The sequence below is a fragment of the Condylostylus longicornis genome, unplaced genomic scaffold (genome assembly GCF_029603195.1).
Source record: "Condylostylus longicornis isolate FDR11 unplaced genomic scaffold, ASM2960319v2 ptg000028l, whole genome shotgun sequence".
Classification (NCBI taxonomy): domain Eukaryota; kingdom Metazoa; phylum Arthropoda; class Insecta; order Diptera; family Dolichopodidae; genus Condylostylus; species Condylostylus longicornis.
In genome coordinates, this window is record NW_026577997.1 from 4,504,663 (window position 1) to 4,525,324 (window position 20,662).

General features: G+C 22.7%; 1 protein-coding gene across 3 annotated transcripts; it reads right to left on the bottom strand.

Annotated features, from left to right (window-relative positions):
* Positions 1-445: 445 nt before the first annotated feature.
* LOC129607634 (histone-lysine N-methyltransferase PR-Set7) lies at positions 446-20,296 on the bottom strand. 3 transcript variants are annotated; one of them, XM_055518766.1, is made up of 6 exons: positions 20,135-20,296; positions 3,012-4,656; positions 2,768-2,936; positions 2,356-2,691; positions 2,079-2,269; positions 446-2,010 (listed from the first exon to the last, which is right to left on the bottom strand). In XM_055518766.1, the coding sequence occupies exons 1-6, from the start codon at positions 20,142-20,144 to the stop codon at positions 1,800-1,802; spliced, it is 2,562 nt and encodes an 853-aa protein (XP_055374741.1). In that variant the 5' UTR covers positions 20,145-20,296; the 3' UTR covers positions 446-1,799. The 3 variants fall into 3 exon arrangements, with proteins under 3 accessions (XP_055374741.1, XP_055374739.1, XP_055374740.1); XM_055518764.1 differs by lacking the exon at positions 20,135-20,296 and adding an exon at positions 4,769-4,809; XM_055518765.1 differs by having other exon boundaries at positions 447-2,010; positions 19,693-20,296.
* Positions 20,297-20,662: the final 366 nt, after the last annotated feature.

A 20,662-nucleotide genomic window follows, 5' to 3' on the forward strand; every position in this document is an offset into this window, starting at 1 on the left:
TTCCAACGTTTGGGTATATTTTTTTTAATATATGTACATATTTTTTAAAAATTAACAAATACATTTTTATTATTATTTTTATTTAAACATTACCTAATTTAAATACTTTTATAAAATTTTAAACTAAAGACTTAAACATAAAAGAAAAGAAATTAAATTTAAATCTTAAAGTACGGTGCTTTACTAAATCTTTAAATGATTTTAATAAAAAATTAAAAAATATAATATATATATATATATTTAAGAAAAATATTGATTATAATTTTGGTTTTAAAAATATTGTTACCTTTTATTTATAAAAAAAAAAAATAAAAAAGAAACAATTTTAATTATATAAAACTAAAACAAAGCTAATGATTTAGAAAAATTAAATTAATTTTCAATTAAAGCACAATTTAAAATGATTTAAATATTTTAAATATGACAATTTTTGTGTGTGCTTACAAAAGATGCATTATTCATTAAGAAAATTTGATATTGAAAACATATTTAATAAAAATATTTTATTTTTTTTTTATATAAGTTTAGTTTTTTTTTTTTTTTCATTTTTTTTTACCATTCTGAAACCTATTTTATGAGTTTTAAATCATTTTGTTATTTTAATATATTTTTATTTCGTCTTTTTCTTCGATATTTATTGAATGAATTTTTCAATGCAATTATTATTCTCTCATGTCAAAAACTTTTAAGTAGAATTATAGGTACTTTAGGCACTTTGACTGTATAAAAGATTAATTACTTTAATAAATATACAAATAAAAAATAAAAAAAATAAAACAATAATATTTTTATCAATCACGGAAATTTTTCCATCTTTTTAAACTATGTATTGCTTAAAATACTAAACTGTTTTATATATTGCTTAGAAATATTAAAAAAAAAAAAAAAATAAAATGATAAACTGGCCCTTTTTGTCTTTTACTAAAAATTCCATTATATTAATAGTTATGTTATTAATTTTTGCATTATATTTAATTACTTTATATTTATAAGGTTAATGTTTTTAATAATGTTATAAATAAATAATATTTTTAAATAACTATTATTAATGAAGATTTTCCATAAATAATTATCTACACAAAAATTATGAATGTTTAAAGCTTATCCACAGGTGGTACATATACTTAATTTATAAGTAAATACATGCTTTTATATAACAATGGGATTATCATAAACAACATTTTTAAAAATCAAATCATTTATTTGTGTTAGTTCACTTTTAAAATGACATAAATATTATATAGTTAGAAATTTGCAAAATTATAATTAAAAATAAAATAACATAACTATCAATAAAATCTGTTTTGGAAATAAGAACAAAAATTTTCGATCTATCGGCATGAATAATCAATTTAAAAAAAAAAATTTACAAAACTTTTTAAATGCTTAAAGCGAAAATTTATAGTTGAACAAATTAAGTTTTAAAAGTTTTAAAATATAGATCAAAATGGATTTTTAACAATTTCTTTTTTTGATAACAAAAAACGTTATTCATTTTTTTTTAAATTTAAAAAGTTGGAACTACCTTTCTTTTTCCCTTAACAAAATTTTAATTTATGAAATAAATTTTTTATTTTTTATATTTTATTTTGGTTTGTGTTACATAAAGTAATTATTAATGAAGCTATTCTTTCTAAATTTTATTATTTTATTTAATAAATATTTTGGTGGTACATTAAATATCTTAAATACTACATCAGGTGAAATTAATTTAATAATGAAGATGTATTTAATTTTTAGTTTAGTATTATAATTATAAGAGCAATTCAATGTTATAATTAAATATTTTTTTTAAGTAACTATAGGGCTAGCCATGGATGGTGTTGCAATGCTTCTTTAGATCTATCACCATAGTCATATGTTAACTCAACACCTTCTTCAATATCATCTCTTGCAATCAAAACAAGATGTGGTTTTGATTTAACGACAACAACTTTTGTCATTAGATTGCCATTTCTTGAATGATTCACTAGACGTCCTAGTTTGCCTGATTCTGCAGTAGCGTCAATGCTACATAGTGTAAGAGAAAAGTTAATTAATCATTACAAAATAAAAAAAAAATACTAATTTTTATTTACCAATATTGTTGATTTTTATGTTTGAAATAATACATATAACAACCAGCATTTTCATCTAACGAATATTTATATTCACGTTCATTCGCTTCATTCATATCAATAAGATCACCAATATATTCAACAACAAATTCTCCTCGAAGAAATTTTCTTGTTGTTATAATTCCGCGACCCTTTCCTTCAAATTCTTGAACCTAAAATAAATAAAAAAAATAAAATTGTCATATATATAAATATGTCATCGTTTTTGACAAATTATTTTTTTTTTTTCATTTCTTACTTTTAAACCATCCTCTCGATTTTCCAAAATTGCTTGCTCTAAAGTTCTCATCATTTCCTCTTTTACAGCAGTTTTAGTTTTCCGTACACTTCTACGAACTGGATAAAAATCGGTTAAAGTTTCTTGTATATGCTGAGTTTTTGATTGTTTCTGTTGAGTTTGTTGAACAGATCTTCCTGGAGGTGGTTTCATTTGGTTAACTACTATTCTTCCTTCAGAAATTTCATTTCCGGTTGTTACAGTTTGATTTTGTATCAAATTGGTATCATAAAGCACTTGGGCATTTTGTCGAGTAGGTGACATATTATGGCTACTAAGTAATTTCGATTGATTATTCTAAAAAGTAAATTAGATTATAAATAATCTCATTAGGTATAAAATTAAAAAAATAAATTGACAGAAAATATCTTACTTTAATAATGTTATTATTTGAATTTTGTTGGGCAGTTGGATATTTCGCTGAATTTAAAATTAATTTTTGTTGTTGTTTACTAATTCTTTTAAGAGTTTCGTCTGTTAAATTTGCACTACCCAATTGGGGTAATGCTATGGAACTATTCTCCGATTGGGGAGTATTCAGTCTATGGGACGAAAAGAAATTATTTTAAAAAATAAAAAATGTTCAGTTTTTATTTTAATTTTTCTACTGAATTTACCTTCTGCGTGATTTAGGATATCGTTTTTGTGCACCATTTGCAACACCATGAGTGGCAGTATTTATTTTATTACTAATTGGTGTTCTTTCAATACTACTACTACGGCTACTAGTTATACATTTTTGAACTAAAGGATGTTTAATTGGTGAAGGACACAAAATTCTATGTGGTGTTGTTGGCTTACGTCTTTTACTTGGGCTCAATTCATCTCTTTGCTTTACATTTTTATTATTATATTCTGCATTATTATTCATAATACGAATATGTTCTGATTGATTGTTATTGTTATTAATGTGATTACTTATATTATTCTGGTCGATTATTACTCCACTATCATTTGAATTATTATCAATACTTAATAAAATACCAATATTACTATTATTATTATTATTATAATTCGAATTTGATGAATCAAAATTACAATTATTTATTATTATAGTTTCTGCATCACTACTCACACTACGTTTTGGTGAGCTTTTCAATGTAACAATTTTATTAAAACCATTAAGGCATATTGAATTGCAATTTGAATTTGAATTAGCTGCTGAAAATACAGATTCAACTTCAAACGTTTTATTGATTTTTATTGACGAAGGCTGATTAGGTGATTTATCTATATTAAGGCTTAAAACCGGTTCTTGTAAAAATAAATTATCTTTAGAGGCCACCATAGTATTCTTTAATATAGATGGTACTGTCATTGTTGTTTTTGTTGATGTTGTCATATTTGTCATTTTTTCTGATGCATCACCTTTATTACCATTTAATATACTTGATGATGTTGAAGAAGTTGAGGAATTAGTAAAATATCCATTATCATCATTATTTTTGTTTTTATCATGTTTTAAATTACTATCGTAATCATTTTGTAATAAGTTTTCATCAGTAACATTTTCTTGATTTATTTTTAGTGCAATATTCATTCCAGAGCAATTCATGCTACCATTTAATTCAGGATTTTTATTACTTTCATCACTTAAATCTGCATCGTCTTCTAGATCTTCTTCTTCTTCGTCTTCTTCTTCATCATCTTCAACTTCAATATTTTTATTTAAATCAATGCAAATATCATTTTCATCAAAATTTATTTCAATATTATTATGATCTTTTAGAATTGTATCATCATAATATATTTCTCCATTGTAAGAATGAGTTTTATTTTGTAAATCTATTACTTTACAAGTTGGTTTTGTTTCAACAGATGTAAAATATTTAGTTATAGTTTTTTGATTTTGTTGTTCATTTTGGTAATGAGAATTAGTATTATGATGATGGTGATGATGGTGATGATGATGATGATGATGATGATTATGTTGTTGTGAACCTTTTGATTTTGTTATATTACTACAAGAATTTGATGCAATACCATTTGCTGATGATGAACTTGTTCTTGGTATATGATTGTTAATACCATTACATCTTGTAGTAGATCTTGTTTTTATATTATTAATTGTTTCATCAATTTTACTTTCTTTTCGTTTTGGGCTTGCATAGCACTGATGATCATCAGTTATAACTTTATTTTGTGTTGTTTCATTTATTATTGCAGCTCTTGCCAATATCGATGAACTGTTTGATTGCGGTAAAATTGTAGAAGGATGTGAAATATTCGTGACAACAGCTGTTGCAGCACGTGTTCTACGTCCTAAAATAAAGAGAAAAAGAAGAAAAGTAATATTAGAAATAGAATTCATTATATAAACTATAAATTACTTAGTTAATTGATGAATTAGAAACATCAATCAAAAACTACATACTTGAACAGCTATAATAAATTATACAAATTTTCATTCTTACACCGCGTATGAAAAATTTACAGGCTATTTTTACTAATAAGTTTTTCAAATGCTTCATAAATGAGTCATTAAATTTATTACCTTTCTAAGAGCAGTGTTACATTTTTTTTTCGGTATATCGGATTGGTATATTAGTGCTCTTTTTTCTCTCATATTCCATCTATAATTTTCATATTTGCACACATAAAAAATTTATATACATGAATAAATCATTTTGTTTTCCAAAGGTATAGAAAATTTAAGTTACTGTTTATGACATGTAATATGAGCATGAAATTTTGGAATAGTGGCGAAATTGCAAACTCAAATAATGTTTAGGAATTTGCTAAAACTGATATATTAAGCAAGTACTTTATTTATTAAAAAAAATGATTGTTTTTTGAGTCTATATCTTCGAAAGATACAATTTTAAGTTACTATTTCACAGTAGTTTGGTTTCGAAAGATGCACTTAAAGGAATGAACAACGTGACTTTCCAATTTTACCAAGGGTTCTCAAAAGAAATAAAATGGAGTCGTTAGAACATTAAATAATTGTTCAACAAAAACGTTCTAAATTTCTGCACATATTAAATATCAATAATTTTGAAGCGCTGTTTAGCAGACAGATTATTTATATAATAGCAAATCAAAATGAACCAATTTGATATTGACAACCAATAACGTGTCAAATTTGACAATACGAAGTCATATCCCAATATTGAATGGAATACTTTTTGTTTTGGTATTATATTTTTTATTAGATTAACTATTTATAGAAGGTGCGTTAAGGAAGAAAAAAAAATCAAGGCTATATATTACACTGGATAAGAGGTTTTGGATATATATTTATACAAGTGTGTTTCATTATGATTACCTATTGATTAATAACTTGTCAACTTGTTGTATGGATTTATACACATGTACAAATTATGTTTAAGTTCAAAAGAAATTTATATTTTTTTCATTTTATTTTCAAATTTTCTGTTTACTCAGCTGTTTTTTATTTTTCCACATTTTATTCACTTTGATATTTCAATAATGCATTTTTTTAATACAAAATTTATTGATAGAAAATTTCAAAAATAAAAAAGCAAATAACTACATAAATACATAATATATATATGCATATACATACATACATATATAATTAAAGTACGTTCAGGGGAACTTGTTATGGTTAAATATTTTAGTTAAAATAAGTAAGTATAATAATTTGCTGATATAGAGAACAAATATTTAGAATTCAATAGAATGTGTTTTTGATTTACAAATTTTTTATTGAAATAATTTAATTAAATTTCGTTATTTTTATTATCCAAACATTATTTTAACCATACCCATATTGACGATCACGTCAATCACATCAATTACTTGCATTTGCAAATTACAGACATTATGCAAATAAAGCAACTTCTATTAGCATATATTTTATAAAATATTTTTGAAGACATTCATGTAAGAAATTACACGTTTTCCATTTTTAACAATTAGGTTCTGTAATAATACTTAATACCTATAAGAAATTAATAACAAAAAATTAATAAAAGTATAAGAAATCAAAAAATGACAAAACTAGCGGCAAAAAACAAAAACTGGAATTCATGACGTTAGCGTCATTCATTCCGAAATTCTGGGAAAGTGCCACTAGTTTAATTTATGGTTATTATAATTTGCAATTGAAAATTATTTTTTTTCTAACATTTTATCCACTTAAAATTGATTCGTTAAAAATAATAATTAAATAAAAAATTTATTATTTACTTTAAAACTTTACACATTTCTTGTTCAAAAAATATTTCTAGATAAATATGTAAATAAAATATTTTTTCTTATATATATGTACATACATATATGTAGATCATAAGATTTTAAAGATTAGTTTGAAACGAAAAATGCGAAGATTAATTTAAGAATATAAGGGATTTTGTTGCTAATTACAATTTGTGTAAATCTCTCATTCGAACTATGCATGATATATACACTTATAAGGGGTCCTTTTTAAAAGATCCAAAAAATTACTATTATCCATATTCTATTAGACATACATACATATTCCTTCAAGCAATGGCATATTATTAAAAAGAATTGCAGAATTTCGAATTTTGCAATTGATTTTATTAGAGAAATTACTCTAATAAAATATTTGGATTTTTTGAATAAAAAAAATGTTGAAAATGTAATAGAACTTGAAATTTAATTTCAATCACATGATAATTACAAAAATGTTATTTTATTACAAAATATTTTATTTTAATATGGTTTTTGAAAATTTAATAATTAATATGTACATACATCCTTTGATTAAATTTTATTAAAATATTTTACTACTTATTTCATTAAAGAATTCATGAATATAAATTCATATTTTATTACAAAATACATACATACATACATATAAAAATTTGAAATATTTTAACAAGATTTAATTATCATTAATTAAATTTTTATTTTTTCATTTTTATATTATTGATGTTTAGCAAAACTATGCAAATTTAATTATAATATTTCATATTTACTGATAATATTTGTTTTCATTAACGTCATAACTTATAAGAGCTTTTGTATGTAATTCGGAAATACTAAAAGATCATTAGATAATATTGGAAGGAAATTTAATTTTAAATTTTATAAAGATGCAAGCACATAACATGACAATGATGTTAAGAACTGTTTCCATATACGACAAAATCTAAATGCAAATTTACGATAAAGTTTGATGAATGTTTACACATCAGAGTGAAAATAAAAATCAGTTGTTTGCTCCCTCAAAATTTTCGTAAAAAATTAATTTTTGACATTTTACTTTTTTAAAATTTGACTCACATATCATAGATTTTGTTTATGTAAACAATACCTGATAATCTCAAATTTGTAAAGAAACTGTTTTAATCCCTATACAAATCATTAAATTACAACTTGTATACATACATACATATTTCAGATGACAACTTAAATAAATCAAAGGAGTAAATTTTAATTGAAGAAATGAGTTTTACTAATAAATTCAATTTGAATTAGTTTTCTTTTAAATTAAGATATGATTTTTTTTTGTTTTGAAAATTCTCAAATTTCAAGCTGATGAACTTCATTATTATTTATTTAATAAGCTTAAGCACGCTTGAACTTAAATTTTTAAAAAAAGTAATTGAGGTAGAATTCAAAAAAAAAAAAAATTACGATCGTCATTATTTTAATTGCTTACAATGCTTACATGATCAGCAATTCAATATTTAGTACCCACTTACACATATAGGGTACGTACATGTGAACAAGGCATGTGAAATACCTACTTTTAAAATACAAGAAAATTAAAAAAAGTAGTCGACAATTTCAAGGTCAGAAAAAGTGTGAAAAAGTTAAAATTTTCAGGGTGAAGTTTTTGGAAATTTTTGATTTTATTCGATTTTTCGCCTCTTATAAAATTTTTATATTTTCATTAATTATGAAATTTTGTTAAAATTGATTTTTCTGCATGGATAACTCTACAAACAATTTCTTTTTTACATATGTACTTATGTACATACTTATGTACACATATAAATACTTATAATTTTATTTCAGAGGCACAAAAGATCATAACTTATATACATACATATATGTACGTAAGCCTATATAAAAGAAATAAGTAATAAAAAATAATGTTTTTCCACCACTGAAAAAATATATTTAAATAATTTATGTATGTTTTTTTTTTTGCAAATTATTCTTAATAGTAATCTAATAATTTTTTAGGAGAGGAAGATCAAAATAATACAAAAATAAAAATAATATGAAAAATTCTAATTTAATTTTTGACATTTTTTAATTTAAGCGTCATACATGTATAAAAGAAGCATATACAAGTTAGCAAACATAACTATTGTAAATATGTATAAACAAACACAAACAATATTCATTACACATACATACATTATTATATACATTGACATACCTATATACAAAACTATGTACATATATTCACATGTTGTTATTTTACCTAAGTTCATTCACATTTTTTTTGCTTTTGATTTTCTCAACAATTTTTTTTTTAATTTTTATGTAATATTTTCGTATGTGGTGATCATTATCACATTAAAAAAAAAAAAATAAGTTTGGTATTCGCATTTTGCGGCGGGAAGCTTTTTTTTTTTTTGTAAAGTATACTAATAACTAAATTCATTGTTAAATATACGATATTATTAAGAAAAACTAAATAACAGAAAAATTATTTGGCTTCACAAATTTATTTCACGTTTATGAATAAAAATGTTTATAGGCTAAAATATTATCAGTGACATCTAGTTTACGAACGTAATTGCAAAATTTGCACTTAAGCCAGCAGTAGTTATAAAAATAAGTCTTTGCAAAAATAATGCATTGCTTACAATTTGCATTTTGGAACATAATTTTTAACTTTTTTTAGACGTCATCAGTATTATTGTCATCAAATTTGTTTTTTACAGTTCTATTCTTTAAAATTTTTAAGTAATTTATACTTATAAGTAACTAGGTATATTCAAAAATTTCAAATATCAGTTTTAAATGTAATGCAAAAATCAAATGCAAAGTTTTTTTTTGTGCTATGAACATTTTTTTGCATTAACAAAACGTAAACCTTACAACTTGGATCGTATGATGGCATTATTAAAAATTTTTTTGGTTTGCAACTTGGATTATATGACATTGCTAGTTTTATATTTTATTTGCAAAATGAATTTCACGGTATATTAAATATTTCTAAATAATGTTTATTTATAATATTGTAACAGTTGAATGATTTTAACAAAAAAAAAAAATAGTCTTAATTTTAAATGAAAAAAAAATGTTTGATTGTCATATTTAATTTAACGTTTCTTTGAATTCACTTTAGTTATATGTATGTATTTTAAACTTAACAATTATCTTAAATCTCAGAATAACCATCTGATAACCTTGAACTAAATGTTAAATTTTTTTGATTTTTTAATTCAAGAGAAATTTTAAAATGTTTAATATTCAAAGTAATATCCAAAAAAAAAAATAATTAGAAAATGAAACTATAGACAACAGAGAGTAATATGTAAAAATTTTTCACTTAAATTTTTATTTAGTATAAGAATTTAAGTACACAATCATATCGTGAAAAATACTCAAAAATTTTATTAGTCCCCCAAAATTATGTATATTAATCAGTAACTTATATGTCAAATTATTTGACTTATATACTTGATTTATAAGTGATTAGCATCACTTTTTTACATTAGATAGAACACACCTATTACAATATTATGTGAGTTTCAGAATCAGAGCTTTTTTAAACCAAATTTGTTTAAAAAAAACAAATAGGCAACAAATCATAATTTGATTATGATTTGTAGCATGACATAAGTACGTACTTTTATAAAATTAGAAGTATGTAAATATAGCTTCGAAAACAAATTGATTTTTTGGAATAGAATGAATATTTTCTGAATTAAAATAAATATTATTAAAAATATTGCAAATGAAATTTTGTGTATTCCTTAAATTTCACGTGAAATTGGTTAAATTTCACGTGGTTACCTTAAATCAGAAATTAAAATAAATAAAAATCTGCGATTTTTTCAGAACTCGTTTTATCCTAATACCATAAAACCAAATAGCCATTATACAATAAACTGGAAGATAAATTTTATTATAAAAATCTTATAGAAGCGGGAAATCTATATTAACTTATTATTATACACGTAATTTTAAAATGTGCATAATTAATATGTAGATATGTATAAAAATAGAAAAATTTAAAAAAAAAAACGTGAATATTTTAGTGGTTATATACACACATACAATCACTTTGTATGTACATACATAGGTACATGCATACTCACATATTACTATGTGATCTGCTTTTGTTATTTCTTTTTTATATTTTTCTTCTACTTATTTATCTTCATTATTATTTATTTATTTATTTTGTTTTTGTGACTATTTTGATTAAATTTTTTTTTATTTGCCACTTGATAGCTTGTAGATTTGGCAAATTAAATAAACATAAGTATGAGCTAATATGAACAAATATCACAAAGTATTATTAAAATTTTTGTATACAGTAATTCGACAATTATAGACGTATGATTTAAATGATGTCAAAAGGACATTTTAAGAAAAAATTATACATATGTACAATGCAAATTATTTAATTCTATTATAATTCCGTTATAAAATCAAATATGTATACTATTATGATGAGTTTCCTTTATTATTAGATTAACCGTTAGCCTTATGATTTGTTACATTACATTTCATATGTGACATGATCATATTTTGATGGGTGTTTTTGATGTTCATTGAACGGGGGAATATAAGTATGTATGTGGGAATTTTTGAATTATTTTGTGGGAAAATCTAGATTAAACTTTTAATTTTTTGGGAAATTCTGAAATATTGATATTGTAATCCTGTGTAACCATCGGTAAATAATAAAAATTACTCTATTTTCATCGAATCTATTGTAAAAAATTTTTAAAGTAAAATGTCAACAATTAATTTTGAGCAGTTAATGACAGATTTTTATTTTTGTTATAATTCTTAAATTCTTAAATTTTCACGTAATTTCTGACATACATATGTAATTTCAATCTAATATGTGAACAAGTTTATCACAACTTATCTAATGTGCATACTATACTTTAGACGTGCACGTGAGCTAAAGTATTTTGAAAGCTTCCTGTACTAATAATAAATAAGTATGTATATAAATTTAAACATACAATATTCTTTTTAGCATTATTAGATCAATATGTCGCAAAGTAGATTAACTTACACACATACATTTATCATTATATTTGAAGAAAACAAGCAAAAAAAAACATGTTTAGAAATATAAAACATAAAAGAAATTTTTATAATGCTTATTATTAAAAAAAAAAAAAAAAATGAAAACAAGACAGAAATAGTCAATTCTAACATATGAATGTAGCGCGAGTACTTATAGCGTGTGGCGACAGATAATAAAATAAAAATATTTTTAAGTAAAAATGAAAATTCTCTCAATGTTTTTCAAACTTTTACAGCAATTTTTTCAGTAAAATCAGCAATATGAAAAAAAAAAATTATTAAATTTTTGATTTTTTTTTTATATACGCTCAAAATATATACATTTGTGTATATACATAACATGTATGTGTGTATACACAACACGCTAGTTTCGAAATGAAAATTTTTCTTTGATATATTCTGTTGTCTGAACTTAAAAGCGTTAAATTTAAATGCTCGTACATATAAGCGTAATGACGCTCATAGTTAAGCGTAGAGCGCTGCGCTATTGACTTAAACAAAAAATGTTATTAAAAATTAAAACTTGTAAAAATAAAATATAAATTTTATCGTGCACACATTTTTATTAATAATAAATTCTTTTTATGTTATTTTAGAAATTGTATGTGTTGTGATTGTACTGTGACTATAAACATAAAAAAGTTTTAGCGCGGAAACAAGAACTAAACACAAACAAAGATTTTAAAAATACAATATTGCTTTTCTTTTTGGCAGTTGATATATTGTACATTTGTATGTGGGTATGTTCATTTATGCATACGTATATACATATTTACAATATTTTTATAAGTGTGGTTTGTCCATATTAGATAATTTACAAAGTTTATGCTTGAATTAAAAAAAAATATTTAGCTAGATTCTATTTGATTTTACTTTTATTTAATTACAAAGCTTTTGGAAAAAGCGCCAAAATATTCTATAATAAAATTTACATTTATTTAGGCGTGTTTAATTATATACGTATGTACATACATATATTTTTTTTATAATAAAATAAACACATTGTGAAAGAAAATTAGGTTAAGTTGAAAAACAGACTCTTTGTAATAATTATAATTTGATCTTATTTTTCTTGATTTCATTGGAATGGGCTTTTACAACGAAATTCTGCAAAAATTTATAAGGTTTTTTTACTGAAAAAAAAATTAGATCAACTTGACATCAGAATTTCATTCAGTTTAAGTTGAAAACAGAACAAGAGAGATTCATATAGAATAATAATTCTTATAGGTACATAATATATAAATCGGATTTCCCAAAAAGAAGTGATATTACAGCTGCGAATTTAAACGACGGCTGGCGATTTTTTCTTATATCATCTACATACATTATTATAATGTATGGCAGACATTGTGTACACAGCACAGTACTTAACAATATTGACTCTGACGTTCCGCTGTTCTGTTGTTAATTTTTAGACTTACAGAATTCCTGCTAGCAAAAAACCTCTGTAATAATTTAATACATAATAAATAACATATTATTGCGACTAAATTTCGATCATCTTCTGAGATTTCTAAATAATTTTCGCTGTTTATTGAAAATTCAATAATTAAATTTAAAAAAAAAATATATTTATTTGCTTTCATTTTCTTATTTTAAAACTGAACTAATCCATTGCACACAAATATTTTACATTTACATAGGTAGTAAGTACGTACATAAGTACATAAATTATGTTATGTTTTTGATATTAAAATAATTTGAGTATATGAAGGAGAACGAAAGTTCTAGTTTTGTAAAAAAAATTTGTGGGTGTTTCCACTGATATAATTTGAAAAAAAAAAAATTATATGAAAATATTTTTATTATTGTTTTTTTTTTTTCTTTAATTTTATATTATATGGTTTAATGATTACACATCTACACGTGTACCTACTTTTTATTTTGTTATATAAAAAGTAAAATCTCGTTACAAAGACCATTTTTTTTAAAAGATCTTGTAGTTAGAAAATTTTGAAAAATACCCTGTGGTAATTGAGTGAAGAAAATTGTGGAACGTAATGTTCTAATTTTTGGACTCATTTTCTAATAAAGCAATAATGTATGAGTTTGATTTGCCCATACATGTAAGCATTTTATTTGTCCTATGAAGTAAGTATACTAAGATTTTTCTACAGTACTTGCATCATCAAAAACCTACAACAAAAAAATAAAAATCCTTGAAATAAGTATACTTTTAAATTTTGTTGTTATAACTGGATTCTAATGTACTTGTATATTAAAATAATTTTCTGAGAAAGTATGTTAAATTTCAAATACCTATGTATGTATGTATTGAAAAATAGGTTACGCTTACGGTTTGCATTGAGAGTACAAAATCTCTCAATTAAATATGAAGTTTGTGTCAAAATATTTTTTATTAATTTTTTTTGTAACTTATTATACATACTTCTTTTTTTTACAATTTGGTGTTGTTATTTGGACGTTGTTATTAGATGACCTCTTCATATTGTTTGATAGTACATTATGTACATAAATTGAAAATGTTAGACAAAAATATATAAGAAAAAATTAATTTTAAAATATTTATGCTGAAAAGTAATAAATTGAGAGGCCAATCTATTGGTTCACCGAATCTAGACTTAAATTTTTGTAATAGAGAAAATTAAATTTACATTTAATGAAACGGGAGTGCTTCTCGATTCTCAACTTTTTCGACCTAAAAGTAATCAACTAAGTATGAGAATTGTTTTCATTTTTTCAACGTTACATCAAAATTTTGGGGTGTCATTTAGCATTGATATTAGATGGCCATTTTCGATTTTGAGGCTTCTTCCTTAAACGGGGTTGCAAAAACATATTGAAGCCTGTTTAAATTTTAAACAAATTTAGTAAAAAAAAAATTGGATTTAAATTTTTTTAATAATATTGAAACTTTGTAACATTAAAACTAAAATATTTTATTCACAGTTTTCGTACTCTTGCAAAATTACACTTACTAACTACGTTGTATGTACATTAAAGAAAATTATCGATAAAAAGTCAAAGTTAAACGTACACTATAATAGTAAAATAAAATGATTATTTTTATTTTGTTATGCCATGTTTTTTCAATTTACAATTTTTATTATTTTCTGTTTTTACATGGCGGAAGTAGTCTATAGATGACCCAAATAATATTAAATAGTGAAATAATACAACATACCTTGTTGATTATAAGTAAGTAAGTAAGTAAGCAAGTATATTTTAAGTTAAAATTTTAAATAATCATAATTTTTAATTAACGACCAATATTTATTATTTTTTAATTTTTAAATATTAATTAAATTCTCACATAAATTTAAAATAGCATCAAAATTATTTGATGTCAAAAGAAAGAAAAAAAAAAACATCATAATTTATAAAGTAGTTGAAATACATATGTAGTATGTATACTAATAAAATCCCCATTTCATAAAAATATTTCAATAATTTATGCAATTATTAAGTATAAAAGGTAAGTACATAGGCAGCGTTGCTACAATGTTACTGCAGTAGCAAAAGTACTACAAGCTTGTTTCCAGCAAATTGCTACTTCATTTTTGGCATTTCTAGTTTTTGGTTATTTTTAAATAAAACACATTTTTACTCTATTTTAAGTTTACCGCATTGTTCTGCTTCAAGTGAATGAGTTTTTTTGCTCAATTTACATAATAAGTAGTACTATCCTAGAACATCATTGGTACACAGTTTGCAAAGGTTATTAATTCCAATATTTTTGACCCTAATTCCCTAACGTCATGAATTTCAATTTTTGTTGTTAACGCAAGTGGTTTGATTTTTTTTGCATTTTGACATATGTCATTGTATTATCAAAAACTAATTGCAAAAATTGTTTCAGATTTTTGCTACTTTTTGTTACTTAAATGGCAACCCTGAGTATGGGGCTATAACACATAAGTATGCGGTATTTAAAATGTGCCATCGAATAATATTGTAAAGAATTTTATTTTTTATTTTTTGTTTAGTAACAAAAAAATATTGTAATAAATTTATCTCGTTTTTCCTTCCTTTTAGTATTGCAAAGAAGCAACAAAATAAAAAATTACATAATTGCTGAAGCTTTATGAATATTATATAAAAAAAAAAAAGAATAAGAAACAAAAAAATCTGTTTTTCTTTTCGCTTTTTTTCACGAATTTTACCTCTAACTTTTCCAATTTTTTTCATTCTTCTTATTTTCCTTTTGTTATACCAGTTATTTCATTGTTTCGAATTGGTTCGTTTATATATATATATATATATATATATATATATATATTTGCTTTTTGTGCATATACACATACTCATCTAAGTATATATATGTATAGATAACTTGCATATTTCTAAATGAATAGTTAAACACAAAGACTTCTCCAGAAAATTACTTTGCTTATAAATGAGAATTTTTTTTTTTTGTTATAGGTAATGAAAATGATTTTTCTTTTTAAATTTATTTAAAGGAAATAATAAAATAGAAAGCTATAACTACATACTTGAAATTGTACTACAAGATATAAGTCACATATTTCTAACTTAATACTTAAGTATAAAAGTAAGTTGTTGATTTATGCATGTATTGAAGATGTGAGCAATAAATAGGGGATTTTTCTTTGTCATTCTTAATACTTATGTAAGTATTTCTTTGTTTATTAAATATGTACGAGTATGTGGGTGGAAGAAATGTTATAAATGCATTTTCAATAATTTGTAAATGAATAATTTGCTATTACAATTAAATTAATTTTTTAGGCAAGCACATTTTATGCAATATTAAATTCAAACAGTATGAATAATTAATAAAGTTCTTATATCGTACAATTAAAAATGATAGCTATGCATATATTCGACACCTTTTCAAGAACAGTCTATATGATCATAATTAGCAGAACAATCTCAATTTTGGCAATAAAATACAACACTATTTAGAACCTGAAATCTATATTAATTTCAGTTGATTAGAAGAATAGAAAGAACATTTGTATTTTATTAAAAATTGAAAGTTTGAACAACATAGTTGCTGAGGTAACACTTGAGATTAAGAAATTAAAAAACAGAAAATCCAATTGGTTTTACAAAATTTACCAACATAATTTTGAAACAAGCATAAAATGATTTATTTTTATTTTTTTCAATTTTTAATTTTAATAATAATTACAATAAAAGTTGCTTAGGGTTACTTGTTTATTGGTTATACTTTAAAAACTTGTTACATTTTCCTGAGGGTGACATAAATTATGGCAAAGGAAAAAAAAAAAGTATTAATTTTCAATGACGATACTAAAATAAAAAAATTTACGCTATTTAATTTACTTATGTATTTTAAAGAACGAGTTAATTAAATAGGTACTTTCGTTTCATCAATTTTATTTTTCAACTTGTAAGTAGAAAATACAATTATTGTATTTTTAATTGTTTAAACAACTACGTAATCAGACCTAATTCAATTTCAACACTAATTCAAAGTTATATTTAAATATTCTTATCATTTATTAAAATGAATTTCATCCATTAATATAAATTTAATGCGGTCTTTTGAAATTTGTTTGCTCTTGCCTACTTATTTTAGTAAATATAAAAAAAAATATTCCATTACATTTTAATTTTTCTACTTATTTTTTTTTTTTAATTAAATTTTATGTAAAGTATTGAATACAAAATGAAATTACAATATAGACTTTTTGACCTTGTCATGTTTTTTACCCTATACCTAGCTATTTACTACTTTCCTATCAAAAGAAAAAAATTAACATAAGTAACAGAAAATTAAAACTTATAAAAAACCAAAAAAAATTAAAACATTTTTTATACTTCTATAAAAAAATTTTTTTTTCTTTTAAGGTCTGCTCCAAAAACCCCTAAAATAATTATTGTTATACATATATATTTATGCTTATAGACGTTTAACTTATACATAGCATAGCATATACATAATAAACAAGTGCAAGTAGTTTTATATCTAAGTACTTATAGTTACATTATGTTTCCTAGTAGCTATACAACTATGAAGATAAGTAAAATGCTATAGAAAATCAAAAAAATATAATAGATTTTCATGAAGACCGCAAGATATCCAAGATAGAAAAAAAAAATTTAATGTTCACGAACAAAATACTTTTCATGTAGAAAAAAAAAACTAAAATGGTGTCTTACAAAATTTAAAAATTTTAAGATAAAATTCAGGATTACACTTTGGAATTTTAAATTGTATATTTAATATGCATGTATGTATGGTAAAATAAGTACATATATAAAATTTCATATTATTTTTTAAAAATAGAGAGAAAAAATTAAGTAAGAAATTAAATGACAACGAATATTTTAATAATAAAAATTAAAATTACCATTATTATTAATATGAAGCTTTTGCTTTTTATGTGAATTCAAAGCATTTCAAAATTAATATTTATTAGATTTTTTGTTCTCATGAATTGATCTATTAATTTTTCTACTTGTCTATTACTTTGCTAATAATATTCCTAATAAATTTCGATTTATTAATGTACTATAAAATTAATATAGCTAAATAAGTATATGTACCCATATATATATATATTTTAATAGTTATACATTTAGATATATGTATATGACATAGCCTTACTTACTATAAATTTTATAAAAACGCAAAAATTATCTTTTCTACTTTTATACTTAATTTGTCAAGGTTTCAAAAGAATATTAATAAAAAAAAAGCAAAGTTTAAAATATAATACAAACTATATGTAAGTACCTATATACGTATATCTTGTTCGTAGGTTATTAAAAGTTACTTTGTAGAATAATGATTGGTGCGTCGTTTAATGAGTGTTAATTTCATATGGTTCAGGTGAATAAATTGCTTATATTTTTAAGTATTTTATGTTAATTTTTTGTATAGCCAGGATAATTTTAATTCTGATTATTTACTTAGTAGACCTTTACCTATCTTATTATAATATACATACATACATATTCCTTCAAGTATATGATATAGAATGTAGTATCATTTGGTTACTTTAATAAATAACTACCTACAAGAATTGTTTTAGCTTGAATTTTTAAAATTTTATTCCTATCTTAGAATTGATAGTTATGCGGGAATTTAAGGTTCCCACTAATCATCAAACTAGATAATATTAATTTAAGGCAATTTTTTTTTTCACTTTTTTGTAATTAGAAATTTATGATGCATGCGTGGGTACAAAAGGTTATTTGTGTACCTACATTTGTGAATAGATAGATTAAATGACTCATGTTTTGTCATAAAATTTTTTTTGTAGGTGCCTAAGTAATTGAAATGAACTTAAATTACTCGCTTGGCTTTATCATTGGTATTATACTTGCGGGTATCGAACATAACTTAAACTTGGAGGAAATTGAGAACATTTTTGCTTTTGGTTCTTTTTAAGTAAATCTAAATTAATGAGTTGTAGTTAAAGATGTAGGAGTTTAGCAAAAATGACATATACTAGCAATAGTACGCCCAAAACTTTAAAAAAAGTATAATAAATATAATCTTACACCTAATTCAAATTTGTAAAAGGTACCTAATAATTTCCTTTCAAATTTACATGAAAAGGTGGTTACTTTTGTAAAATGCTAAGTGGGCCCAATTATACACATGCACTTCTTGTATGGTAGGTACTTTTAATAGTAGCAAATAAATGGGTACCTTATGTATGTATGTATTTAACCACATTGTACAAATATACATATCGAATCTTATTTACTATATTATTATCTATAAAAATATTTGCAATTCAAATGTAAAAAAAAAATACAAAATAAAAAAAAAGTTTATATGTCATAGAATACAACATCAAAAACATATGCAAAAGAATGAAACAGAAAATATTATTTTTGACAATTTATAAAAAAGAAAAAGCAAAGCAAAAAAAAAAAATCAACAAAACTCGTCCATTTCAAAAGGTAGGTAATGAAAAATTTTCATTTCTCTTATGGCGCGGCGGTAAACGACGTAGTTTTATTTTTATTATTTTTCTTCTTGTTTTGTTTTTTTTTTCTTTAACTTTATTTTAAAACAAAGATTTGAACGCTCTTTTTGACTTTTTGTTTTTTTTTTTGCATATAAACTTCAATTCTTGAATTTAAATCTATGTATGTAAGAAAGGGATAATACACTTGAAAAGAAAAAAAATTCTAACCAATAAAATACACACACTGACTTACCTCTGACCATTTTTCTATGAATTTTCTTTTATTTTTAAAATCCACAATATAATTTTTCTTTATTTTTGATATTTTTAATAAAAAATTAAAATGTATTTTAATAATTTTATCAAAATAATTTAAAATGAATATCAAGCCATTTAATAAAAAAATTTTATTTGAATACAATTACTCTATTTTATTTTTCAATATCGTTTTTTTTTCTTCCTCAGTATTATATTTTGATAGCTAACTAGAGAGTTTACTGTGGGCATTAAGTTTAAAAACCAAAAAAAAAAAGCCCACCGTGAACTACAAACACACTATATATGTATGTAAATATGATGAAGTTGGGTAGGTACGCTACTTAGCTATAACAATATTGTTGATAAAAATTTACATAAAGGAATTATTCCACACACGCGATTTTAATTAATTTAAAGCATTTTTTTTTTTAAGTTACCAGCAATCATATCAAAAAATTAATTTTACATATTACATATTTAATTATTATACAAATGTAAATGTTTATTTATATATTTAAATATTTTTTTTTTACAAAAAAAATGAAAAAAAAAATTTCACCAACTAGTTAGACACAAAAATTCTTACAATGGAGCGCTTGAAAAATTACCGAATTGCAATGCAATACAAAAAAACAAAAAAAAAAATTGAAAATTTCTTTTCTTTCAAAATTTGACGTTTTAGTTATGTATTAAAACAAAATTAAATTTATGATGACTTTATTCACAATAGTTTTTTTAAAAAATAATTGTGTAACACAATACTGAAAATATTGAATTTTGAAATGAGTCTTCATTTCATGAGTTTATTTTATAAATATTTAAATTTTAAAAAATAAAAGGTTTCTATTCACTATCATCACAGTCCCATTTTGGAAAAAATAATTCTTTCACACAATTACTTCTAAAAGTAGGATAAATATAACCTCAAAGTTAGATCTCTAATTCACATTGCAAATAATAAAACA

Coding starts and splice junctions, on each gene's coding strand:
- LOC129607634 (XM_055518764.1), bottom strand. CDS start 4,802: ATGAAAATTTGTATAATTTATTATAGCTGTTCAA. Junction 2,692..2,767: donor CAAATAATAACATTATTAAA/GTAAGATATTTT, acceptor TTTACTTTTTAG/AATAATCAATCGAAATTACT. Junction 2,270..2,355: donor ATCGAGAGGATGGTTTAAAA/GTAAGAAATGAA, acceptor TATTTATTTTAG/GTTCAAGAATTTGAAGGAAA.